The sequence below is a fragment of the Lagenorhynchus albirostris genome, chromosome 9, assembly GCF_949774975.1.
Source record: "Lagenorhynchus albirostris chromosome 9, mLagAlb1.1, whole genome shotgun sequence".
Taxonomy (NCBI): Eukaryota; Metazoa; Chordata; class Mammalia; order Artiodactyla; family Delphinidae; genus Lagenorhynchus; species Lagenorhynchus albirostris.
The window spans coordinates 30,213,211-30,238,954 of NC_083103.1; the positions used below are offsets into that span (position 1 = coordinate 30,213,211).

General features: G+C 38.9%; 1 protein-coding gene across 1 annotated transcript; it reads left to right on the forward strand.

The window, feature by feature from the left end:
* Window positions 1-13,313: 13,313 nt before the first annotated feature.
* Window positions 13,314-21,530, forward strand: LIN7C (lin-7 homolog C, crumbs cell polarity complex component). Its single transcript, XM_060159492.1, has 5 exons — window positions 13,314-13,365; window positions 16,883-17,001; window positions 17,261-17,332; window positions 19,043-19,252; window positions 19,849-21,530. Exons 1-5 carry the CDS (start codon window positions 13,329-13,331, stop codon window positions 20,002-20,004), a joined length of 594 nt encoding a protein of 197 aa, XP_060015475.1. The 5' UTR covers window positions 13,314-13,328; the 3' UTR covers window positions 20,005-21,530.
* Window positions 21,531-25,744: the final 4,214 nt, after the last annotated feature.

Here is a 25,744-nt window from a genome sequence, read left to right on the forward strand (position 1 = left end):
ACTGCCTTTCTTACCCCACCCTTACGGAGTGTTGGCTAGAAGAACTTACCTATTGTGCTAGGTAGCATGAGAGAAGGGGAAAAACAGAGTAGGGCAACCCAAAGTCAAAATCAACAACCTTTGTGGATCTGAGCCATCGACTCTTTGCCTTAAGGGGATGAGGGAGGAACCAAGTTTCCACCCTCTTAATGCAGAAATGAGAGTAATTGTTGAGAGAAAAAGGAAAATCTTTTCCTTCCTCCCTCCCCAGAAAAAGCGTGATTAAATAACAGCTCAATGGTGCCACTCCAAACCCCAATATCCTAATTAGAAAACAAAAATGACACGCTTTTAAAAAGAATTTTATACACATTTCAGATCCGAAACAATAACAAAGTAGGGTGTCTCCAAACCTAGATCTAATGTGATTACACACAGTAATTAACAATGAATTTGGAACCAGCCCTGTTGGCTCTGTTCAGATGCCAAGGATGGGAGTCCAGTGGATCATCAGTTGTGGGTATAGATCCCTAATCTAAAGGCACTGAAACTTCTGGGTGATGAGAGATGGAGTCCAAATAGCTGCAGAGACTTAAAGGAAAAGAACAAGGCTTTTGAGACTGTAACCAGCCAGACACCTGGGTTTCTATCTCGGTGCCAAATGTCATCCTCCTGTCTGCAGACATCTATGGGACAGAATCAAACTCAAGCCCATTACATTCAGCAAAGCAGAGACTCAGTCCAGCACTCAACCCTCTGCCAGGCTGATATTAGGCCTGAGGACATCTGTCCCAGCCAGGAAAGGAGGAGTGCCAGAAAGCTTGAATTCAGCCTGTCGTCTTGCGTTTGCTGGGACTTGCAGCATCAGTACCAACAGAGAAAATTTTGATGCTGGATGGCAAATTCCTCTAGGCTTGATTTTGAACAAGGCCAAACAGAAAGCCCTCCTTAATGAATGATTTGGATGATGGATTATGGTTCCGGGGTGATCAAACCATTTCAGCCATTCCCATACAAGAGGGATCACATCACCATCCAGGGAAGCAGGCCAGCCCTAGGCCAAATTAAAGATGAGGCCAGATCTGTCCTTGGCATGCTCAAAGTCAGTGTCTCTACCCACCTCCCTTCTTTCAACATGCTCCCCTTCCCTGCCTTCTCCCTGCCTTGCACCCCAGCAAGGCCCAAACCCTCCCTACTGCCTCTGGCTCTCCAAGGATCCTTCTCAGTAAATCAGTTATCTGAAAGAAGGCATTGCTCCACCGTGACAACATTTACTGAGCTTCCATTAAGGGACAGACAAAATGCCATATATAAGAAAGATAAAGATGTGAAAAACTTGCTCTTGAACCTTGATGAGTAGAGCCTTATAATTCACTCAACAACATGCATTGAGCCTCCTACTGTGGGTAGGACATGGCGCTGGGCATAACCAAGGATAGAGAGGTGAGGAATATGCGTTTTCTACCGTGAGAAATCCCTTGAACTCACGAAAAGACTTAGCACAAAAAAAGTGACAAGACTTAGCACGACACGTAGAGCAATGCCATGGGAAGAGCCATAAAGTCTTGGCCAGTTACTGGAAAAGCTTCTAACTGCTCTCCCTGCTTCTACTTTGTCCCCTAAAATAAGAATAACAATAATAACTAATGTAATATAATATAAATCCATTCACCACTTAGGAGCCAGAGTTTTCATGGTAAAATGTAAATCAGATCATGCCACTTCTAGCTTAAAACCTCCCAGAAGCTTCCCAGTGCACATAAAACAGAATCCCAGCTCCTTCACCACAACTGAAAAGGTGCTGGATGGCTGCCCACCCCCACCCTTCCATTGTACTCACTTCAGACACATTGGCTATTTTTCTCTTTCTCAGACATTCCTGCCTCAGGACTTTTGTTTTCGTAGTGCCCTCTGCCTGAAATCCTTTTCCTCCAGATTTTTGCTTGGCTGGCCTCACTTCATCGTTCCAGACTCAGTTCAAATGCCCCTTATTCAGAGATGCTCTCACTGATAAGCCCATCTAAGGAGGACCCCCAGAGTCACTCAACAGTTATTCTCTTTTCTTCATGACATACATTACTATCTGAAACTATCTTCTTCTTTTTTTTTATTTGTCTGATAGAAAACCCACACTTAGCAAAACCAACATTGAGCTACCAATCTGCCTTCTCCAAACCTGCTCATCGTCAGTTTTCCCCACCTTGCTTAAAGGCATCTCTGGGGCTTCCCTGGTGGCGCAGTGGTTAAGAATCCACCTTCCAATGCAGGGGATATGGGTTCGAGCCCTGGTCCGGGAGGATCCCACATGCCATGGAGCAAGTAAGCCCGTGTGCCACAACTGCTGAGCCCGTGCTCTAGAGCCCGTGAGCCACAACTACTGAGTCCACGTGCCACAACTACTGAGCCTGCATGCCTAGAGCCCGTGCTCTGCAACAAGAGAAACCACCACAATGAGAAGCCTGTGCACCGCAACAAAGGGTAGCCTCCACTTGCTGCAAATAGAGAAAGCCTGCGCACAGCAGCAAAGACCCAATGCAGCCACAAATAAACAAACAAAAAAAATTAATTAAAAAGGCATCGGGCTTCCCAGGTGGAGCAGTGGTTGAGAATCTGCCTGCCAATGCAGGGGACACGGGTTCGAGCCCTGGTCTGGGAAGATCCCAAATGCCGCGGAGTAACTAGGCCCGTGAGCCACAACTACTGAGCCTGTGTGTCTGGAGCCTGTGCTCCGCAACAAGAGAGGCCGCGACAGTGAGAGGCCCGCGCACTGCGATGAAGAGTGGCCCCCGCTCGCTGCAACGAGAGAAAGCCCTCACACAGAAACGAAGACCCAACGCATCCAAAAATAAAGAAAGAAGCTTTCATTTTAAAATAAATAAATAAAAATAAAAAGGCATCTCTGTTCTTCCAATTCTTCCAGTGGCTCATATCAAAAACCCCGGAATCACCGTAAACTCCTTTCTTTCTTTCTGTACCATCCATCCAGAAGTCCTATTTGTTCTACCTTCAATATAACCACTTTTTATATTTCCTATAATATAACTCCCCTAGTGTCTCCCTCTTTTTCACCTGCATTAGCCTCTTACCTGGTCTCTCTGTTTCCTCCTGGCTCCCGCTTAGTCTATTTTTAACACAGCAGCCAGAGTGATCTTCTAAAAAGAAGTTATTTCCCTCCTCCAAGCTTTCCAGTAACTCCTCATCTTCCTCAGTAAAAGCCAATATTCAGCATCTAGAGCCATGTTGTCCAATACAGTAGCCATGGTGGCTACTGAGCCCTTAAAATGTGGCTCGTCTAGGGGATAGCAATGTGGGGAGAGATAACTTAGGAATTTGGGATCAACATATACACACTACTGTATATAAAACAGGTAAAAAACAATGTCAATACCTTGTAACAACCTATAATGGAAAAGAATCTGAAAAAGAACACACACACGTGCGCACACACACTCAGACACATATATATAACTGAATCACTTTGCTGTATACTTGAAACTAACACAACATTGTAAATTAACCGTATTTCAATTAAAAAAAAAAAAAAAACTAAGTCCGTAAAAAAATGTGGCTCGTCCAAATTGAGATGTGCTCTAACTGTAGAAGGCACACTGGATTTCAAAGGCTTAGTATGAAAATAAGATTGGAAAACATCTCATTAATAATTTAAGATTGATTACATATTGATATGTTAAAATATTGGCTATATTTAGCTAAATAAAATATATTATTAAAAATAATCTAGGGCTTCCCTGGTGGCGCGGTGGTTGAGAGTCCGCCTGCTGATGCAGGGGACACGGGTTCGTGCCCCGGTCTGGGAAGATCCCACATGCCGCGGAGCGGCTGGGCCCGTGAGCCATGGCCGCTGAACCTGCGCGTCCAGAGCCTGTGCTCCACAACAGGAGAGGCCCACGTACCGCAAAAAAAAACAAAAAACAAAAAACAAAAAACAACAAAAAAACTAACCTGTTTCTTTTTTAAATTAGGCTATAGAAAATTCAAAATTACATCTAAAACTCATTTGTAGCTCACATTCTATTTCTATTGGACAGTGCTGGTATGGTTAGTATGTAGTTATAAGCCTGTATGAGATCATCTAGGCAGTGAGAGTAGACAAAGAACAGAAAAAGTCTAAGGATGGAATTCTGGGGACCCCGCAAAATTAAGAGTCCAGGGAGATAAAGACGAACCATTAAAGATGACTGAAAGGTGTCCAATGAGGTCAGAGAAGACTCAGCCAAAATTAAAAATAAATAAATAAATTTATTTTAAAAAAGAGAGAAAGTGAGGGAAACAGAAATGGAGACTGCAAGTATGGGCAATTCTTTGAAGGAGTTTTGCTATAGAGGGGATAAGAGAAATGGGCAGGTGGCTGGAGGGAAACATGGGATCAAGGGATACTATTTTCATATGAGAAATACAGCATGTTTATATACTGATGGAAATAAATTGATAATGAAGAAGAGAGAGCCTCTCCAAAATTTCTAGAGAAAAATTACCAGAGTAATCTCCTTGAGTAGATGTGGGGTCCTGGGACTTGGTGTACAAAGGGAGGGGCGTGCCTTAACTCGGAACATGGACAGTTGCTCAGGGTAACCGAATGGAAGATGGAACATAGGCATAGATGCAAGTAGGTTTGTAGAAGTGCTGGAAGCAGCCTATGGAAGGTCATTTCTGATTGCTTCCACTTTCTCAGTGAAAAAGAAATTATGGTTGTTAGCTTAGAATGATGAAGAAAGAGAAAGTGTTGAAAGTTTGAAGAGAGGTTTGAAATCTTGTTTATGAAGTAAGAGTGAATAGACTAGGGAAATGAATTAGAATTGCAGGGCCCACTTGAGTTTAGTGGTTCATGAGTTTAAAGTGAGACCATGGGTAAGATTGGGTGTTTTCCTCCATCCAAGTTCAGCAACCAGAAAACAAGTGCAGAGTAGGAAGAGAGTTGTAAATGACCAGATTGGAGTTTTGCCAAAGAAGGACAAAGAAAAGAGAGGTGCCAGGGACTTAGGTGTGTAATGTGAGTGATTATTAGGATAGAATATAAAATCTATCTATAGATAGATTGGATGAGGAGGTAAGTTAGGACATGTGGGAAATGGGGACAGTGAAAAGATGGTAGGACATATGAATTATCTGGTCAAAGTATTTTCAAGTCAGGGTGGAAGGGACAGAGAACTGGAAGGATATGAGGTGGGGGTCCTAGAGTGGAATGCTTGAGATTAAGATTAAGATGTGGGAGGTAGGAGTTACTGATAAGGACAAGGTCGAGGGTATGGGATGAGTGGCCCATTCTGCGGGAGATGGGAGATGAAATTGCTTATTACGGAAGCATCCAAACCCTTTGCCCCATTTCTAGCCACCATTGCCCCATTCTCACCATCCTGCTCTTCCAACCCCCATTCAATCCAAATATAGTCACCTTCCATGGGAAATCCAAATACAACAAGCATGTTGTGATTTTTGTATTACTCAGCGTTAGAGGCCACGAGGAAGGATCTCACAGAGTAAAATTCAGCAGTGCACCTCTCCCTTATCCTTTTGCCCCTCCTCATCTCACGAGTCATCCCATATCACCTCACACCATCTCACCCTGGTCTAATTACGCAGAATCTCTCCTTTCTTCTTGAAGTTTTGGCACTTTCTAAGAATCAGAGCTTAACAACAGACAACGCTCAAACAAAGGTAACTCTCTCAAAGGAATTTTCTTACTATCTGCTATGAGAGTCTAAGCTTCTCCCTCTGATTATACATCTAAAATAACAGTTCTAATTGTAGTTCTTCAGCTTTTAAAATCCTCTGATGGCTCACTCTGGCCCAAAGAATAAACCCAAGCATTCAGGAGCCTCTACAATCCACCTCAGCCTAAATTTTCTTTTCTTTTTTTTTTTGGCCGCATGGCTTGTGGGGTCTAAGTTCCCCGACCAGGGATCAAACCTGTGCCCCGGGCTTCCCTGGTGGCGCAGTGGTTGAGAGTCCGCCTGCCAATGCAGGCGAGGCGGGTTCGTGCCCAGGTCCGGGAAGATCCCACATGCCGCGGAGCGGCTGGGCCCGTGAGCCGTGGCTGCTGAGCCTGCGCGTCTGGAGCCTGTGCTCCGCAATGAGAGAGGCCACAACAGTGAGAGGCCCGCGTATCACAAAACAAACAAACAAACAAAACCTGTGCCCCCTGCAGTGGAAGCGTGAAGTCCTAACCACTGGACCACCAGGGAAGTCCCCATCTCAGCCTAAATGTTAGCCCTCATTTTCTTCCACATACTCCCCAATCCCAGGCAGGCACCTACACCCCACGGAAGACCTCCTCATTTCCTAAACAGGGCATACATTTTTTTTTTTCCTGCATGGCTTTGCTCATAAAGCCCTCTCTCTGGCATTCCCATTCCCCACTTACCCACTTGTCAACATTCTCATCATTCCTGAACAAATGTTTCCTTCTTGCTAAAGCTGAGTTTCTCAATCTCACACCATTCACATTTTGTGCTGGATAATTCTTTATTGAGGGGGCTGTCCTGCACATTGTAAGATGCTAAAGCAGCATCCCGGCCTCTACCCACTAGATGCCAGTAGCAATCCTCACCCCCATCCCACCATCTGCAGTCGTGACAATTAAAAATATCTCCAGACACTGTCAAACATTCTCTGGGCTCCAAAATCGCCCCTGACTGAGAACCCCTGCTCTTTAAAATTTTCTCTAGTTACCCGCCATGAGAAAGCACTTCACCCCACTCTTTACTACACAACACTACTCAATTAAAACCCCTGCAACAAAAGCAGTAAAAACAGAAGTAATAACATTTAGCACATCCCTCTTTTGTTTCTGGGGTTGCTTAGATGTCTATCCCCTTATCCCCTTCCACTGGATTTGTGAGTTCTTTGAGAGTAAGCTATCTTCCGGGTATCTCTAGGACCCAGCATAGTGATTTACTATAGTGGGTAATCGGGACATATTTGCAGAATTGATGTGATAAGGCTATAGTCTCTGTTTCCTGACTAGCCATTTGATGACCACATCAGTTGAAAGATTAAGAAGCTAATTTTCTAATGCTGTTTTGCAAAGTTCTGTCCATGCCTGGTAAGTTATAAGAAGCATGAAGAACAATGGATTCTGGAGAGTTTGGGGTGTTTTTTTTAAATCTTCATATTTTGGAATGGTTTGTGGTTGAATAAATGTTAATTTTTCAGACTCAATTTACCTTAACATAGTAATGTGTTTCATTTCAATGAATATTTTAGTTTGAGTCCATTTGCAGACTGAATGCTTTTTCAAAGTTTAAATGTAAATATACAGTAGTGGGCCAAACTGTAAAACATAGCACTTTGGTAAGTGCTGGTAGAAAGCATTCTGGATTCGTTCATTTGTATAGATTTCATTGTCCAAATTGCTTGAAAGTTCCTTGAGGGGAGGAACACATCTGGCATTTCTCCTCTTTCCCATAGCACTTGCTAAGTAAATTCTTTTGAATTAATTGATTGAAACTTTCTAATGGGAGAAAATAAATCTATTGACCTAGAATGCTCCAGGAACAAAGTTTAGAGTTAAGTTTTAGAAGTTGTGGTATGGTATGGCAAATATTCTAGAGGCTTATCCCAGCATTCTTTTTCCTCTTTTCCCAAGGGACAGAGTTGAGATTTTGTAACTGGGCCCTTTGTCATTCAAAATAAAATACTTGCCCCAAATTACCTATCTCTGAATTTCTTTTACTTACTTTAAATGCATGGATATTTTGAAGTTTTGTGTTTATATGCATCTGCACCTAATATTAACTAATACATAAATAGTTAATTGTAATTCAACAATATTTTTGAATAAGTGCTATGCACTAGGTCAGTAGGTCTCAGCAAAGAGAGCACATTACAAAGACCATCATAGTTTTCCAAAAATACAAATGTTCCTGTCATACTTGAGACTTTCTGAATCAAAATTTATATGATGGGCCTCTAGCATGAAAAAAATATGTGTATATATATATATATATATATATATACACATGTGCATACTCATACATACTGTTATATGTATCAACAAATTAGATAAATTAGATGGCATGAATATATATATTAGTTATATATAATATATAGTGAGTTTATATGTATTTGTATAGTTTTTCATAGTATTCCCTTATACTCCTTTTTATTTCTGTAAGGTTGGTAGTAATGTCCCCTCTTTTATTCCTGATTTTAGTAATTTGAATCTTCTGTCATTTTTTCCTGATCAGTCTAGCTAAAGGTCTGTCAACTTTGTTGATCTTTGCAAGGAACCAAATTTTGATTTCATTGATTTTTTTTCATGTATGTATATATTAGAAATATATATATATATATATCCTACTTATGTATATATATACTACTTATATATACTACTATATATATTCTACTCCTTGTCTAATCTTTACTTTTTCTTTCCTTCTACTTATTTTGGCTTTAGTTTGCTCTTGTTTCTTGAGCTTCTTAAGATAAAAGTTTAGATTATTGATTTCAAGTCTTTCCTCTTTTTTAACATAGGCTTTTATAGCTATAAATTTCCCTCTATGTACTGCTTTAGCTGCACAATAAATGTATTTTTTTTAAGCCCTGAAGAGAATTCTGATGTGCATACTTGGTGAGAATATGCTGTATTTCTTTGCCACCATAGATTTTTGTTTGTTTGTTTTCCATTTCCCAGCATGGTTGCTGACCTTTTGAATCCACAAAGCTTTTCTTATAAAGCAAAGTGCCTTGGGTTTGGTTTGGTTGAATTTGCTTGCGGCTCAAAGATTTTTTTCACAGCCTTATCTAAAAAGCAAGGGCATGTTTGTTTTACTTGGTCTTTTCTGGGAAGTGAAGACTTAGGTTATATGGGCCCTTTTTAAAAAGCCCTTTCAGTTGGAATTTTACTTCTCTGCTTGTATTTCAACTAAGTGTGTTTTTGGCAGCCCTGACACAATGTTTATGTCATTTAAGCAGAGGTCAGCTAATAGTGAAAGCTTCCTGTGCTACCATAAGCCCTCTCCCCTGGCCTCTGTACTTTATTTGCCTTGCTTTGCCCATGATTTGGCAGCATTATCACCCACTCCACGTGACAAGTGACATCATTGCTATAATGAGAATTCCAAGCAGCACCACTGGATCAAAGCCCATCTGTGTGCTTGCTCCCACACTTGACAAAACAAATTCCAAATTCATTCAGCATGCCAGTGCCATTTAGTCACTGTGACATATCCCAAATTTTGGACTCTGTGCAAAAACCAATCTGTGCCCACAGAATTAATCACGGAACACATTTTATGACGTTTGACAACAACTTAAAAGGTTCTCATCTTTGGCAGGTGGCTCTGCCAATCTGCAAGTATGTGCACGACAAATTCTGAACAATATATTGTATGGCTGAAAATACATCGTGCAGGATGAACACCCTGGAGAGAACCAGAGTGAGTCCAAACAATTCTGAAGTCTGTCTCAGTGACACATAAGCCAGACTGCTGTCTTGTGAAGGAGGGATGATGGCCTTAGGTACACATAGAAAGCCAAAGAAAAGGCAACAGCTCGTGTGCCAGTAAATGCTGAGAACATTGGCACAATTGCCTGTGTTGGCAGGACCAAGAGTTTGAGATGGCTAATTTAAGCGACAAGATCCTGGCAAACAGATTTATTTAGGGGAAGGGTGCGTCAGGAAGATGCCAGAAAAATACATCAATCTGTGCTTTTACATGTAGTGTAGAGTGATGATGAAACAATTGACATTAAAAAAGTAAACCCTTACACTTTAACATAACCTGCAACTCATTTTAACAAGTAGGGTTTACCTTAAATTTCTGGTATTCTGAGATGGGGTTTTGTATTCTGAGCTGAGATCTGTGACCAAGAAAAATTCCCCTCAATAGGTGTTCTTGTAGAGATTTCCCCATATTGTGGTGTTTAGTTGATTAGACCAAGTGTTTTCACATATTGTTTAATTTATTTAAAATGCAGGCTACTTCACTTTGACAAGATCATTCACTTCAAATAAAGAAAGCCATTTATCAAAAATTTTACTTTTCTGAGGAGTATATTATAGAAACTCGGTTGGAAAAAGAAAGAAAACTGAGACTTTAATTGTACTAATAGAAGCCTGAATAGGTCCTTTTGCGTAAAAGTAATGTTTTACTCTGTAATAAGATATAACTCTTTTAAATATCTATTCTATATAGTAGTGCCTATTTGTATATGGTTCAACAGGCAATGAAATAGTAAAACATTCCACCTGGAGTGTCTGACTTCCTCACATTACTTTCCACTTTCCTAGCTTCCCTAGACAGCATTCTACCCCCAATTTTCCCCACCCACTCCAGTTTTCTCTTAATTGATGCTGTCTTAGTACATTCTATTTGCAATGTCTTGAGTGAAGAAAGTTTTCATACCTGCATCCTACTTAGGACTTTCATTTCTTATACAAAGATGACATTTGCATAATTTAGCTTTCACTGGGATTTGTCTAGACTCAGGCTTCCTATTCTGAGTGTTCCTCTCCATCTCCGAAGCAGGAAGTAATGCGAGGAAGCAACAGGTGAAGAGGAGTTTTTCCACAGGAAGAGCAATTCTCAATTAAGAAGCTGAGTGATTTAATAACCTGGCAGAGGCATACAAGCAAAAGCAGGTCTGCCTCATTTGTGCTCACAATTGCCTCCTTTGAGATGCGGGACAGCGATCAGTCTTCTCTTCCCATAAAGTGAAGGAGTTGGAACTCTCTAGATCTCTCCTAACTCTAATTCTCAAAGATACATGAATTAGGAAGGGACATTTTAGGAGATCTCTCCTTACAAATTAACTGATTCTTTCATTTACTTTGTACGTTGAATATAAATGGGTTCTTAATTAATTGAATCATATTTTCCCTGCTCAGAAGTAGCTCCTAATACTTTTTCTTCCTTACCTATGCTTCAAATAATTAATGATTTGTCATGTTCTGAGTCCCAATCCTTAGAATGTGACTTTTCATTCTTTTTATTCCCCTGCAAACTTTGAGGATCTTCTAATTATCCCTGGAATTGTGAAGTTTCATGATTATTATGTGTATTAAAAAATTACCAAGGATAGGGAAAGAATCATTCAAAAGGAACAAAGCAAACAGTCCACAATCCCAGTTCATAAGAATAGTTCCTATTCCTGCCAATCAGAGTAGAACCACGTAATTCATGGGGCATGAGGTAAAGAACTTAGAAGGGTATTTCCTCAGTGGTGGGACACAATTAGCCCTTCACAAAAGACTCAACTGGTTCCACTTAACAGAGCTTAAAATCAAGCCTCAAAAAACAAAATTATTTTCAAGTGTTCTGTCTGCATTTCAAAACAAATCTCAAAAAATATTTATAGGAGTACAAAAATATCCAGCACCCAAAAAAGTAAATTTCACAATGCTTAGCCTTATTTAGTTAGTTAGTTACCAATCATGCAAGAAGCAGGAAACTATGAGCCACAATGAAGAGAAAAATCAATCAATAGAAGCAGTGTCAGAAATAGCACAGATGATAGACTTAGTAGACAAAGACATTAAAATTGTCATTATAATCTTATTCTATATGTCCAGGAAGCTAGAGGAAAGATTGAGCATGTTAAGTGAGAACATGGAAAATGTAGAAACACCCCCATACACACCCCTAAATCAAACTGCTAGAGATAAAAATGACAATATCTGAGATGAAAAATGAACTAGATGGGATTAAGAGAATATTAGATGTTGCAAAAATGAAACAGAGAAAAGCTTGAAAAACCAAAACGAACAGAGCATCAGTGAGCTATAGACGATGTCAGGCAGAGGAATATATGTGTAAGTGGAGTTATCAAAGGAGAGGAGCTGGAGGATGGAGGAAAAGAAAATACTTGAAGAAACAGCTGCAACGTCTGCGTTTGTCTTTCTCCACGTGGTATTATTCTCAGTGCCTAGCAAGGTGCCTGGAAGACATTAAGTGTTTAATAAACATTTCTTGAATATCTGTGGCAACAAATGACAACAATGAATAAGAGATAAGTACATGAATGCTTTTGCAGGATATAAGGGCCATTAGGGGCCAAAGAAGGGGAAGAGGATGGAGAAAGGGAAGCTTAGTAGAAGTGGCATGTCTTCTGCAGCCCTGGAAGATGGGTTCAGTTTGAGGATGTATACAGCTTGGAGAACCAGAGGAAATGCGGAAGGGCATTCCACATAAAAACGACATAAATGAAGACTTGGAAGCAAGAAGAAACATGGTTTTGAATATTCTGCCTCTATTGGAGTGGTTATTGCATTGGAGGGATAATGAGAAATGAGGTTAGATAGATGAGTTAGGCTCAGAGTATGCAAGGCTTTAGAAAGAGGAAACAAGAGGAGAAGCCATTGAAAGTTTTTGTACAGAAACCTTTGATGATGGGATCAGGGTTCAAGGGGAAAAAGAGAGTATAATGGTGGATTAGAAGAAAACATTATAGTTGAATGGAAAGGGTGGATCTGGGGCAACCAGGAGGTTAAAACAATCCTGTCATGAAGTGTTGAAAAGTTGTTTGTCAGCATAGACTAGCGCTCAAATAAATGTTAGTGGAATCTGAATACTGGGCAAATTAATATTTCACTTAAACTAAGGTCTAAAACTTTTCTTGGTTCATGAATTTCAAAAGTGGCCCTAAGAATCTATAATGTGTTAAGAATATTATTTGCTTCCCAATATTTCATTTACATAAGATTTTGGATCAGCTTTTTTAAATTGTTGCTTTGGGGTGCACCAAAGTGCCTTATTTTCTCGCTCACCCAGGTATGTTTCATGCTTTTTGCACTTTCCATCCTTATTCACAAACAGATTTCTAAGGAAAATTCATGCCTTGGATTGTTAAATCAATTAAAGCAATGCAGCCACAAATGGAGACGTAATATTTCATTTACACACCTGTCATCGAATCTCATTGTTTAAGAATGTAAAGAACTCGGAGACAGGACTCTTTGTCGGACAGAGGGGGAAACTGAGGCCGAAAGAGGATAAGTGAGCAGTCCAGGCTCACAGAGCCACGAATGGTCAAGGTGGAACAAGAATCCAGACTCTCCCACGTGGAGCCAAGAGTTCCCAAGAGAGTGGGATAAGGCTTGAATCCCCACGCAGGGGGCACGAGTCGGGAAAGGGGCTCTTTTCAATCGTAGTTGGCCGGGGGATTTGAGAACCTTACGACCGCTGCAGCTGCAGCACAAGACCGACCTCGGAAGCCCGGCACATAGGTACCCCGTACTCTAGAGACGGCCACGACGCTCGGAAACACCGCTCCCGTTCTCGCGATACTGGCCGGCCCCAGTTCCGGGCTCCTGGCTCCCGCTAGGCCCCTCCCCTCCACCTCAGCCCCTGTGTCGTCATTTCCTGTGGGTCTACAAGCAAAGGGAGAAGATGGCGGCGCTGGGGGAACCTGTGCGACTGGAGAGGGGTGAGTGGGGCCGAGGCAGGGACCGACGTGGGCGGAGGGGGTTGGGGAGTGCCTTATCCCCGGGGGGCGTGGGGCAGCCAAGCTCCGGGACCCGGAACCAGGTTGTCCCTCGCGCTGGCGCTGGTGGCCGCCGACGTTGCTGCGCCCGGCCCCGGGGAGGCCGCTTGCTGTTCCTGACTGATTCTCAGACCCGTCCTGTGTTCACACGAACCGTTCGGGAGCACAGCACAGTTCACCACCACCTGTCTGCATTCGCGGACACAACGCTGCACACGCTCTCCCTGGGTGGGCACGGCAGACGCAGCGTTCAGAGATGTGTCAAGCTGAGCAAACAACACACGCCCAGTTCGGACAGGCTACACACACTGCCCGGTGTTGGTGCGTGCACAACCCAGTGTCCCCGCCTTCACCCACACAGCCCGGACACACAGCGCGTTCCCACAGAACGTTCCCGCGTCCCCTTATTTGTGCACAAAACGCATCATTACTTCCACCACAACCTCACTTGTATTCGTATTGGGGGTATTTCCTGGCTGTGGGGCCCCTCCCGGGTACGGAGAAGGTGCTTTAAAAACACTCCTACTGAGCTGGTCTTGGGAAGAAGGTTACATAACTAGGCGGAATCGTGATAGATTGTAAAATACTTGAAAGTGCAGCCTTATTCCTTCTTTACAAATCCTACGATTGCTAACTGGCTGGTGGCTTGCTTTTTAGAGCAGGCTGTCAAGGAAAATAAAACCCGTTCTGCTGAGTAATTAGAAACGGAAAAGCCAGTGGAGGTACAAGGCTATGAGCCTTAAAGGGTCCTGTTGCAGATTTTCAGCATTCCACTCTTCCCCAAATGCTTTATTTCAAATAATTTCAAGCATACTTTTGACACACCAGTATTAGAAGTCATCGGTAAGAGTCAAAAAGTACAAACTAAACATTTGGAGTTCTAGTAGTAAACAAAGTATAGGATGGAGATTGAAAATATCTTGAAAATATTAGCATTTGCATTTACACTCTGAATATTAACTTCTGCTCTAAGAAAGGAATACATTTTTAGAATTGTATGTGGAGTCTTTCCTCATGCCTTCACACAAACTAGTGCACGCTTAACATTGTTTATCCCTTATGGTGTTCACTATTTGTAAGTCTCTTTACAAGTGATGTTGTTTTTCTCCAGCCCACCAGACCATTAGTTAAAGTATCATTTTTGACAGAGGAGTAGCTACTCTGGGAAGACTTGCTAAGTTAGGCCTAAGACTGTGACATCTTCTCCCTGAACACAATGACACTGTGCTTTGTAGATGGGAACAAATTTGTTTGGTGTTAACAGGAGTAGGTGTTTTTCTTTGAAAGCCAGGTGTAGGATTCTAACATGTTGGCGGTCTTTTGTATTTTTAAGTGCAGTACAAAATATGAAACTTTACCTCTGGCATTTAGTTTTGGTAGTCATGGCTTTGTTTTCTCCTATTTAAGAGTTCATTTTAGTTCCACAGTAGTTCCACAGCTCAACCTTAGTAGGATGAACTGCCAGTGGATGCCATTTAGCAGAATAAGAAAGTCAGATTACACCAACTCTGATTCTTAATACTTAGCATTATGTTTAACAGACTTTATTAAGAAACTCTTCCAGCAATCCTACAATATAAAAATAGTGCATATGATCAAGATCCTGAATGCCTTCAAAGTCGTCAAAACAAGATTCAGTGGAACCCCTTTGAGCACATACTGGGTACAGTGTACGTTCAGTAAAGAGTATTTTACTTTTTCAGTTTTTTGTTAATTGGAAATTTTTATAGAGCTTACATATTGTAATTTTGTAAGTTAGAATATTTGATGAACCAGCACTCCTCATTCACCAGCCATTCTGGTGGTGGGAGATCAGAATGGGGAAAGTCTTTTTCCATTGCATTGGATTAACAACAGTTTAAGCTTTTATTACCTGAAATTGAAGAATCTACTTCTTTCTTCACTACAATTTATTCCTAGGTTTCCAGATGCAAACACATACGAATTCTATAAAGAAAAAAGTTCCAGTCCTTCAGTATAATATAAAATTCAGAACTTCTTCCATTTAAGACAAAAGGAGGCAAGGAATTTAGAATAATAGGTACTCTAGCCCCTTGTGGTACAAAAAAAGTTAAAAACAAAAATCCAAGGGAGATAGTCAGTGTTGGAACATGACTGAATCTTGTAAAATTTCTTAATTCATAAAATACTTACCCTCACACTTCCCAATGAGACCTACCTAACATGCTTAATGTATTTGTATAGATGTGTAGAATCCCTTGTTTCTTATGATTAATTGGTCCTGATGTAACATAACATTTATGCTCGCTATATGCCAGACCCTTACCGTGTATTTTTGTTTTAGTCTTCAAGTAATTCTTATAAAGGAGATACTGCTATTTCCATTTTACAGTGGAAAACAGACACAGGGAGGTTAAGTAACTTGCCCAAGATCACACAGCTGTTACTGAGACCAGATTCACAGTGTTTTAATAAAGACAAGCTCAGTCAAATACATGTTTAGAAAATACAAAACAATTTAGAATAATAGGTACTATAGCCCCCTGCGGTACAAAAAAGTTAAAAACAAAACTCCAACGAGAGTTAGACAGTGTTGGAACTTGACTGAATCTTATAAAATTTCTTAATTCCTAAAATACTTAGCCTCACACTTCCCAATGAGAATTGCCTAACATGCTTAATGTATCTGTATAGATGTGTAGAATCCCATACACTGTGTATCCCAAATACACTGTGTTAATGATCCTAAGTTGAAAACAGACCAGTTAATTTTACTCACTTCTATCATTGTTTTAAATGTGTTCCTGCGAGTAACTGCACCTATTATTGAAGAGTTTTCCTATCTACATACATATTACGTTTCCTTTTGGGAAATAAACAGTGATTTCACTAGCACACTGTTTTATACTGTTCAGTGCTTTGGTTACTAATGATGGTAGGTAAATTTTTATTGACTAAATAGCTTCTGGTAATACTGTCAGCTTTTCTGAAGCAGTACAGTGTTCATGTGTCTATGACATTTGAGCTCCAGTCCTTTCCTGTGACATTTAGTACTTTATATTTGATTTTCCTGTGTCTCTCAAAGGCGCTGTTTTCCAGATTTTATGCTGGTGCAACATCAGTATTCCTAACCCACAGTAAAATTTAACATTCTTCTCAGACTTTACATTCCCATCCTCCATACATGAACACACACACAAACACACCACACACAAGTTCATACTCATGCTTTTTCTCTCTGTGTTATACGTATTTCTTGTTAGTCGTTAAGGAATGAATCCTAAATGCTGCGCTGTTACACAAGCATTTAGAGAGTATTCTGGGACTTCCCTGGCAGTCCAGTGGTTAAGACTCCATGCTTCCACTGCAGGGGGCACAGGTTCAGTTCCTAGATGGGGAACTGAGAGCCTGCATGTCGCGTGGCATGGCCAAAAAAGAAATAAATATTAGAGAATATTCTGAGAAAATTATCTATCAGTGTGTGTTTGTTTAACTATAGATATTTGTAGAGCAATTGAATTGTTGGAAAAACTGCAAAGGAGTGGAGAGGTACCGCCACAGAAACTGCAGGCTTTACAAAGAGTTCTTCAAAGTGAATTCTGCAATGCTGTAAGAGAGGTGAGTAAATGGTATTAAAATTTACTAAAAATTTGAGTTAATTAGGGTAAGGTAATATTCTGAAATTTGGGTTCAGAGTTTCTTAAAAAAGTGAACTTTAGAACCTGCCTCTCTTGTTTTTGGAATTTCTAATAGAAAAACATTTTACAAAGATGCATAACTTTGTCTAAAATTTTAACACATTCAGTAACTTCACAAAGAGCTCAAACATGGTATATTCTGAGATTTAAAATCGCAATAATAACTTCGGGTTTTGCAGGTATATGAACATGTTTACGAGACTGTGGACATCAGTAGCAGTCCTGAAGTGAGAGCTAATGCGACTGCAAAGGTACATTTTTTTCATTTATTAAAAGGGAGAGGATTCTTCATAAATTAAAGGTTTAAAATGTGCAATTATTAGATTCACGATAGGCTTATTTTGAAAACTAACAGTATCTTTCAGGGTACACTAAACTTCTCGATTCCTGAGAAATAGGACTTTTTTAATTGGTTTTACAAAAGATATTTTATGCAGTTTAGATGATGCATTAAAAATATACTTGCACACAAATAATACATATACACATAGTTGCTATATGTAATGTATATATCATTATTTAAATATTCATCAGAATTCTGAGGTATGAATTATTAGCCTCACTTTATTGGTGGGGAAGCATCAGATTAGGTTACTTACCTCAAACCACACAAATAGTTAATGGTAGATCTGGGGTACTCCCTCCAAGTTGCGCTTCACTTTCTCCTTAACGTTAACTCTGCAAATAGGAGGTTACCTCTTCAGAGCTGCAGGTGGTAGGTTTTATGTGCTTTTCTCTGCCAGTATTTTCCTCAGATAATTCAGGCATTGACCTCAGTGTCCATCATATGTGGTTAGAATAAGTTAATATCGGCAGTAGGTGACTTAAACTAGAACTAGTCATTAACAGGTAGTTTTTCATTGATAGTTACTGGTTCACAAAAGGCAGTATTGGATTCTCTGTTGAGTACAAACACTTAAACATGTGGGTATTATTTGACAGAGTAGGAAAAAACGATTAAAACTTGGGTTTAATTGCTGACTTTCACAGCTGCCTGAATTTCTGAGCCTCAGTTCCATTATCTGTAAAATGAGGCCTCTTTCAGAGCTTAGAATGTGGTGGTATTCAACAAATCTTGATTTTCTTTCTCTCTTCCTTCCCATGTTTGCTCACGTACCCTGATCCAACACAAAAAAAAGAGTACCAGATTACTTAATTATCTTTAAAAGCAAAATGAAACCCAGAATCTCAACTCTGTTAGAATTAGTCTAGATTAGTCTAAATTTGAAAGTTTTAAAGATGTGGCTCTGTTTCACAATTCACATTGACTCTGTGTACCCCTCTTTTTTTCAATATTGAGTTATTTCTTGATGAGTTAGTATACAGTGCAAATAGTACAGCTGCCAGAATGACTGCATTACAAGGACAGCTGCCTCTGTACAGGTTGCGTAGGTGGGCTGCGCCCTGCCCAGAAGCCCCTGGAGGGGCCAGGCTTCCCAGCCCCCAGAGCTCAGGGCTGCTGGCATGTGAGGGGAGGGGTTCTCCTCTTTAGTGTGCACATTGTTCATCTTCCTAGCAAGCCTGCTTGCCAAGCACTGCACAGAAGTTCTGGGCACTGGAAGGCCTAGGAGTGGCCTGAACGACCTTAACACTCCTGCATAATCCCAGGGTAGGCTTTTCACTCATCCTCCTTAAAACACCATCTGCTTAGCTTACCTTCACTGTCAGTGCATTTGTGGGCATTCAGACGTCAAAAATATTTACTTCAAAAGTGTTTTTTAAAAAGGGACAAAAGAATGAAGTGAACAGGGACTTCACTGGTGGCGCAGTGGTTGAGAGTCCGCCTGCCGATGCAGGGGACACGGGTTCGTACCCGGGTCCGGGAAGATCCCACATGCCGCGGAGCAGCTGGGCCCGTGAGCCATGGCCGCTGAGCCTGCGCGTCCGGATACCGCAAAAAAAAAAAAAGAATGAAGTGAACAAATGTCCTGTTTTTTTAAGTACGTAAAATTTTCTTTCAGGCTACTGTTGCTGCATTTGCTGCCAGTGAAGGACATTCTCATCCTCGAGTTGTTGAGCTCCCAAAAACAGAAGAAGGCCTTGGATTCAATATTATGGGAGGCAAAGAACAAAACTCTCCAATCTATATATCCCGAATAATTCCAGGTGGAATTGCTGATAGACACGGGGGTCTCAAGCGAGGAGATCAACTCCTTTCTGTTAATGGAGTGGTAGGGATGCATTTTATTTCTACTTGTAGCAATGTGTTGTGACCACTTGGGGGTGTACTTGAGTTATAGAAACAGAAGATGTAGGGAAAAACCAAAGAAGCTTTGTAGTTTAGAAATCCCTTGGGGGAATCTTAGGCACTACTGTTTAGTAGAGTGATACTTTTTGAAGCACTTTGGGTGTGTTTTGCTTCTTTCCAATGTAAATTAACAATGCTTAGTGTGATTTTTATGAAGTAACTAAGCTCCTTAGTAGTTAAGGCAATACATTAAATTAAAAGTCTATCCTCAATTTAGTCTTATAGAATGGCAATTGCCTGATTTACTTCTGACCTAGTGAAATAATAGGGCATGTAGATTGATATGCTAATTATTTGGAACCTAAAGAACCAGTTCCTAAACTACAAACAGAATATGATTTAGCAGAGGATTTTACACTGATTAAAATGATAAAGCAGGATTATTTCATAGGTTTATAGTTTGAAATATAACATTAAAAATTTTTTACTTGTGTATATTTTAAACATTTTTCATTTTGAGTTACTTACAAAACCTAGATATTAATTGTGTTTGTGTCTGTGTGGTTTTTCTTTTCCTAGAGCGTTGAAGGAGAACATCATGAAAAAGCTGTAGAACTGCTGAAAGCAGCTCAAGGAAAGGTTAAATTAGTAGTACGGTACACACCCAAGGTCTTGGAAGAAATGGAGTCACGCTTTGAAAAAATGAGATCAGCAAAACGCAGGCAACAGACCTAAAACTTTACACTCCATTTTGCTTTTAGATAGAGAAGTTTTACTTGTGACCTACTGATGGCCGCAATGCCAATGATTGTAAAAAAAAAACAAAAACACTTCCCGTGAAATCCTCCTTGCCATTTTATAAATGCCTATTTTAACATCATTTATGGTTCCAGAGATGCATACACTTTTTTCTGACAAGAAAAAGTAAAAAGGTGATGAGGGCAATTCCGTCCTGCTGTTTTTACAGGCCTTTTTCAACAAATGCAGATTTTGTCATAAAGTTGTTATAGATTTTTAAAAATGCTTTTTTAATATTAAAATGTACTTTTACATTCTTAACCTTTTTTTAGGGAAAAAAAGTTTTCTTTATTTGGCTGCTTATTTAAAAATAACAGTTCTCCATTCTTTTCTTTGCTTTTTTTTTCACCTGTAACATTTCTTTATGGTTTTCCAAGAAATTAAACATAACAGTCTCAGCTACAGCAGTTTATTACACTATCAATGTTAACATTGATGCGTTTTGTATTTGGAACACACACATAATATATATTATCAATGGTAAATTATAACTCAGCACAGTGGAAGTTTTTTACTTTTATTTAAACATAATATATAATGAATATTCATTTATACTGATTTATAAAAGTTTTTAAACACTGATACAATCATTGCTAAAATATGTATTCTTTCATAATATTTGAGTAGTGAGGCAAGAGAATGTAATTTGATTGTTAGCAATACTGATAACATCTTTCTATTTATAGTCAACAATATATCATAAATTACAAATGCAAAAAGAGGTTTAGGTTTCATCTTTTGCAAATTTTTTTAATGCTATTCATTTTTATTTAAATATATTTCTTATATTTTCATCGTTCCATTTCTAGAGATGAGCCAGTTAATAAGCCAGTGGTGGGAAATAGCAAAGAAGAAAAAGTAATACCTTTAACCTCACTAGGCTAAAGAGTTACACACACTTAAGTAGCTCAATTTAAAGACTTGATATTAAATAGGAAAAAGATAGAAGGGTATATTTAAGATATATAGAAATCATGAGGTGATACATTCATAAGAATCTGCAGACGCTTTGTCAAAATGAGTAAGAACTCATTCACTAGTTGGATTTAGAGATGTGATCTTTATGATTCAGTTATGATGATGGGAATTCTGAGATACTTTGATTTGTCCACTGGATGTCACTGTTTTACTGAAAGGCAGCTATTAATGGATGACGGTGACTGAGGTCTTTTTAAAGGCAGAAATTAAAGAGGTAAGGTTCATTTTCAGACACAACTTACAGGAACATTTGTCAGGCTTTTAAAAATTTTAAGTGACAGGTGCTAGAAAGAAAATAATGGATTGAAATACATAAGGAATTTACAATAATTATCAACCCTGTGTAAAGAGTGGGCATTTTGTGACATTCCTTCAGGAAGAATAGAAATGTGTATCTTTTTCTGCATGTTTGTGAGCACTGTGAGTCTTAAAAGATTATTCCAGTTTCCAATGATTTTCAGAATAAAAGTCAGCATTGTTATTTATCTTTTAGGTATTGAACACTGGATTGCATGGTTGAATGTGTCTTTAGTCCACTACAAAATGTGCTTGTTATTGATAGGATCATGTTATTAAATTGTATATTTCCAAATTAATTGATGTTTTAAAAATGTTGAGACCAAAGTAGTGTAGAAGAGTTACAGACTTAATTTAATTGTAAAATAATTAGAGGTATTTGTTGTAGAGCTTTATATATTAAAGAGCGGTATCGGTGCATATAAAAACAGTAATATTATTGTTATGCTTGTATTCTTGCATTACATGGTAACTAAACCCTGAAGAAATCTTAGTATTACTACAGCTGCAGTAGCTTTTAAGGGTGTGTCAACATTTCATTATAAATTATAGCTTCCTGGTTCAGTATCTCAGCTGTTTCAGAACTTTCAGCCAAGTTAAACCTTTCTTGGTGTTGAAACTTAGTAAGTTGAGTAAGCTATTTTTTGTTTCTTCTAGAGTAATCCACAATCTGTTCTTTGTGTGGGTTGGCACTTATTTGTAATTCTTAAAATATGGATAGCTTAAAAGAGCCAAATACAGTAGTTTTGCTTGCTCCCGTTGAGCATGAGTAGCAGTAGTTTATTTTCTTTAATGCAGTTTTCATAGCGTATCCCAGAATTTTAAATCCTGACCATAGAAAAATGCAGTCATTCAGTGGCAGAGATGTATGATAGTGGTCTAGTATAGTGAGGAAATGAAGGCAATTTTCATCTTATAAATGTATGATTCATGAACATAACTAGGTACATAGTAAGTATATAGTAGGTGTTTGATTTGTAAATTATAAATTATCTTCCCTTCCCAATTTCCATTTATTTTCTTGGTATTTCAAAATGAGTTGACTCAGTGATTCTCAGCCTTAGCTGCACATTAGAATACCCTGCAGGCCTTTAAAAAATAATGACACTTGAGTCCCATCTGATACCAACTCAATCAGAATCTCTGAGGTGGGGCCAGATGCTTAGTTTTTCAGAGCTTTCCAGCTGGTTCTAAAGGACACCGAGGGTTGAGAACCACTTGTTTTCCCCTTTATAAAATGCTCTAAATACACTTTTGGAAGTATCAGAATAATTCAGTTTACAGCTACTACTAAATAGCTGCAAATGTAATGATTGGTACAATTTCTTAGTAATTTCTTTAGGAAATAAAGGTACTTGGCATTCCTTATTTGGGAAGTAACTACAGCCTCCCTTTTTCTTTTTTTTTAAGTAAAATATCAGTAGTTTAAATGTAAATTTTTAATGCCTGTCATCTTTCTGCCCCCTTTCCCTTTAAAACTTTCAAAAATAAATGTTTATTATTTGAGAAGCATATTTAAAAGTTACAGATGAGAAATATTTTCATTGATAATTATGTGCTACCTTCATATGGCCACTTTATCCATTAGTATAACACTAGGTTGTAGTGGCCTAATTCTTTGGGGTTTGATAATTCAGATGTGTTTTTTAAAAAACAAAACATTGTCTTCCTCTTCTGAATTTTTGAAAGTTACTTTGCTCAAGTACTTTGGCTCAATACTTTGTTTACAATACAAATGGATATTATAGCATTTAATAGAAGAGATGGCTACGGATTATCTGAAAAGAATGTCAGCATGACTTGATGTAGACTTAAAAGAATATATGTTGTGAGTATTTTATTATGTGGAATGATCATTGAAATATTAAGGACTCTAGTAATTGTATTTCCTGAATAAATGTATGTTTATGAATTTTCTAACATATATTTTTGTTGTTCCTCTACTGACAATCTGGTTTATAGTTTTTATTGTCCAAAATGTTACTAACAGTGTTTCTTCAAAGGTGGTTGTAGTTCTATAATGATGAAATAGTGGAAAAGCCCAAATTGCTTCCACATTAACTTTCAAGAACTTCCAAACTAATTTGTATCTGGACATAGTTTTTAAAAACGTTAGTAAACAGTATGCTTCTACTTTAAGTTTGAAGTAAAGGAATATAATAGCCAAAATGGATTTAACGCTTTTTCAGTGGATGGCTTCATTTATCAATTTAATTCTGCTTCAAAGGCTTATTTAAAATAAATTTGTATTAGTTATATTCTTGTTCTTTGGATTTGAAAAATTTTGATGCAACTACACAATGTGCCTCTGAAAGAAATGTATAAAATAACTTTTAAATGAGGTAAAAGCATACTCTGGTGGTTACTGGAATGAAACTTCAAATTCCCATATTTTGCTTTGCCTTTCGTAAAACGTAAACTACAGAAAAGATTCTCTTGTATTATTTTAAGAGAGGCTGTCTGGCATGTGATTGAGAGCACAGAATCTGGAGCCTGACTGTCCTGATTTGTAATCCTAGATTCACTATGACTGTGTAATCTTACACAAGTTACCTCTCTGTGCCTTAGTTCCTTCATCTGTCGTGTGTAGTAAGGATGCCTATACGTGTCATATGATCTGTAAATCCCTTAGAAAGGTGCCTGCATAGTAAGTGCTGTTTGTTTGTGTTTGCTGTTATTTTCGAGTATAATAGCTTCAGGACCTTATTAACTAAAGGAAGGCATTGTGGCCAAATAATTAAAATTAGCAAGTTCTTATTTTTGATGCCTAGAAAACAGATAAGCAACCTTTAAATTATGCTTGAAAATAAATAAGATTCATAGGAATTTTCAGATTTCACTCTGATCAAAGAAACTCCTGGAATTCTAAAAGTAGTGGAGTTTGAGGGATGTAGGGTTGAGGTCGCATTCAGAATGAAAATCATAAGAAAATAAGTCCCAATAAGGGACTTGTTCAATCAGAAAAGCAATTTGTGGGGAGGATATGTCCTAGAGACAGTGGATTGCTGGAATGGGCTTCAGACAATACAAGGCATAATTCACCATAGTGAATTTTTTAAAGGCATAAAATTATACAAGCAACCAGGGGTACAACGAAATATATTTATTGTTAGCCCTCAGTTTCTTCAAAATTTCAGTAAACCAGAATACCCATTCTCTAAATCTTTAAATTCTAGTTTTGTTATATTCATTATCATTGATTATTCTGGTTTTAATATGATGAAAAGTTTTGTACATGTATTTCTTCAGTGGCAGTTTTTTGTACATTTATTTCTTTGGTGGCAGAAAGCCTGCGTGAAATCTTTAGGACTCACTTTATATACAGAGCAAAAGTAAATTCATGCAGAGCCCATTTGTCAACTTTATTTTGATTTAAACTTCTTTTAAAAAAAAAAAAGGACAAGCACTTCACACCAACAGCAAGTTATGTGTAAGAGCTCTCCTAATTCTCATCAGCTACAGAAGCATATTTTGGACACAGTCAAGATTTGGTCCTTTTAAAAAGTTTTCTTTAGGAGAGAAAGCTTGGAAAAATTCTAATTTGTTAGTCTCTCCAGAGTTGTTCTAAACAATTGGATTAAAAACTTTAGCCGTTGGCTGCAGATAAGGTCCCTTTACATGGCAGTTACTGCATTTCATCAGAGAGTAACAAAAACCCAAACGTTTAATTTTGTTTTTTATTTGGCAAAGAAGTGCAATCTGAAAGCATGAAATAGCCAAGGGAAAATTTTTATTTCTGGTATCTCTTACTTGACGTACATTGAACCCAGAGTTTAGGTGCTAACTTTTGACTTTGTGTTTTAAGGTATTGTGGGTTGAATTGTGTGTTGTCTCCCCCACCCCCAAAAGATATGTTGGAGTCTTAACCCCTCAGAATGTGACTTCATTTGGAGATAGGGTCTTTAGAGATGATAAAGTGAGATGATTAGGGTGTGCCTACTCTAGTATGGCTGCCGTCCTTATTAAAAAAAAAGGTAAATTTGGACACATATGCACAGGGAGAACACCATGGGAAGATGAAGGCAGAGATTGGGGTGATAGTTCTACAAGCCAAGAAATGTCAAAGATTAACAGCAAACCACCAGAAACAAGGAGAGGCATGAACAGATTCTCTCCCTCAGCCCTCAGAAGGAACCAGGCCTATGGACACCTTGATCTGGGACTTCGAGCCTCCAAAACTGGAACGTTAAATTTCTTCAAGCCACCCAGTTTGTGGTACTTCACTATGGCAGCCCTAGAAAACAAATGCATAAGAATCCATGTTCTGGTGGCATCACTATTGAAAATGGGTGCTGAAGCAAAATTAAATGTGGCTCCTCCTCTGTGCAATAAAAGGGTCTCAGTAGAAATGGTTTTGGTTAAGAAACGATGGAGTCCTGGCCTCTGGGGATGAGGGGAGGGG

What these genes read in the sequence shown, in the direction of transcription:
- LIN7C (XM_060159492.1), top strand. Translation starts at nt 13,329, where the DNA reads ATGGCGGCGCTGGGGGAACCTGTGCGACTGGAGAGGG. An exon ending in ACCTGTGCGACTGGAGAGGG is followed by an intron (nt 13,366 to 16,882) that starts GTGAGTGGGGCC and finishes GTTTAACTATAG; the next exon opens with ATATTTGTAGAGCAATTGAA. An exon ending in TCCTTTCTGTTAATGGAGTG is followed by an intron (nt 19,253 to 19,848) that starts GTAGGGATGCAT and finishes TTCTTTTCCTAG; the next exon opens with AGCGTTGAAGGAGAACATCA.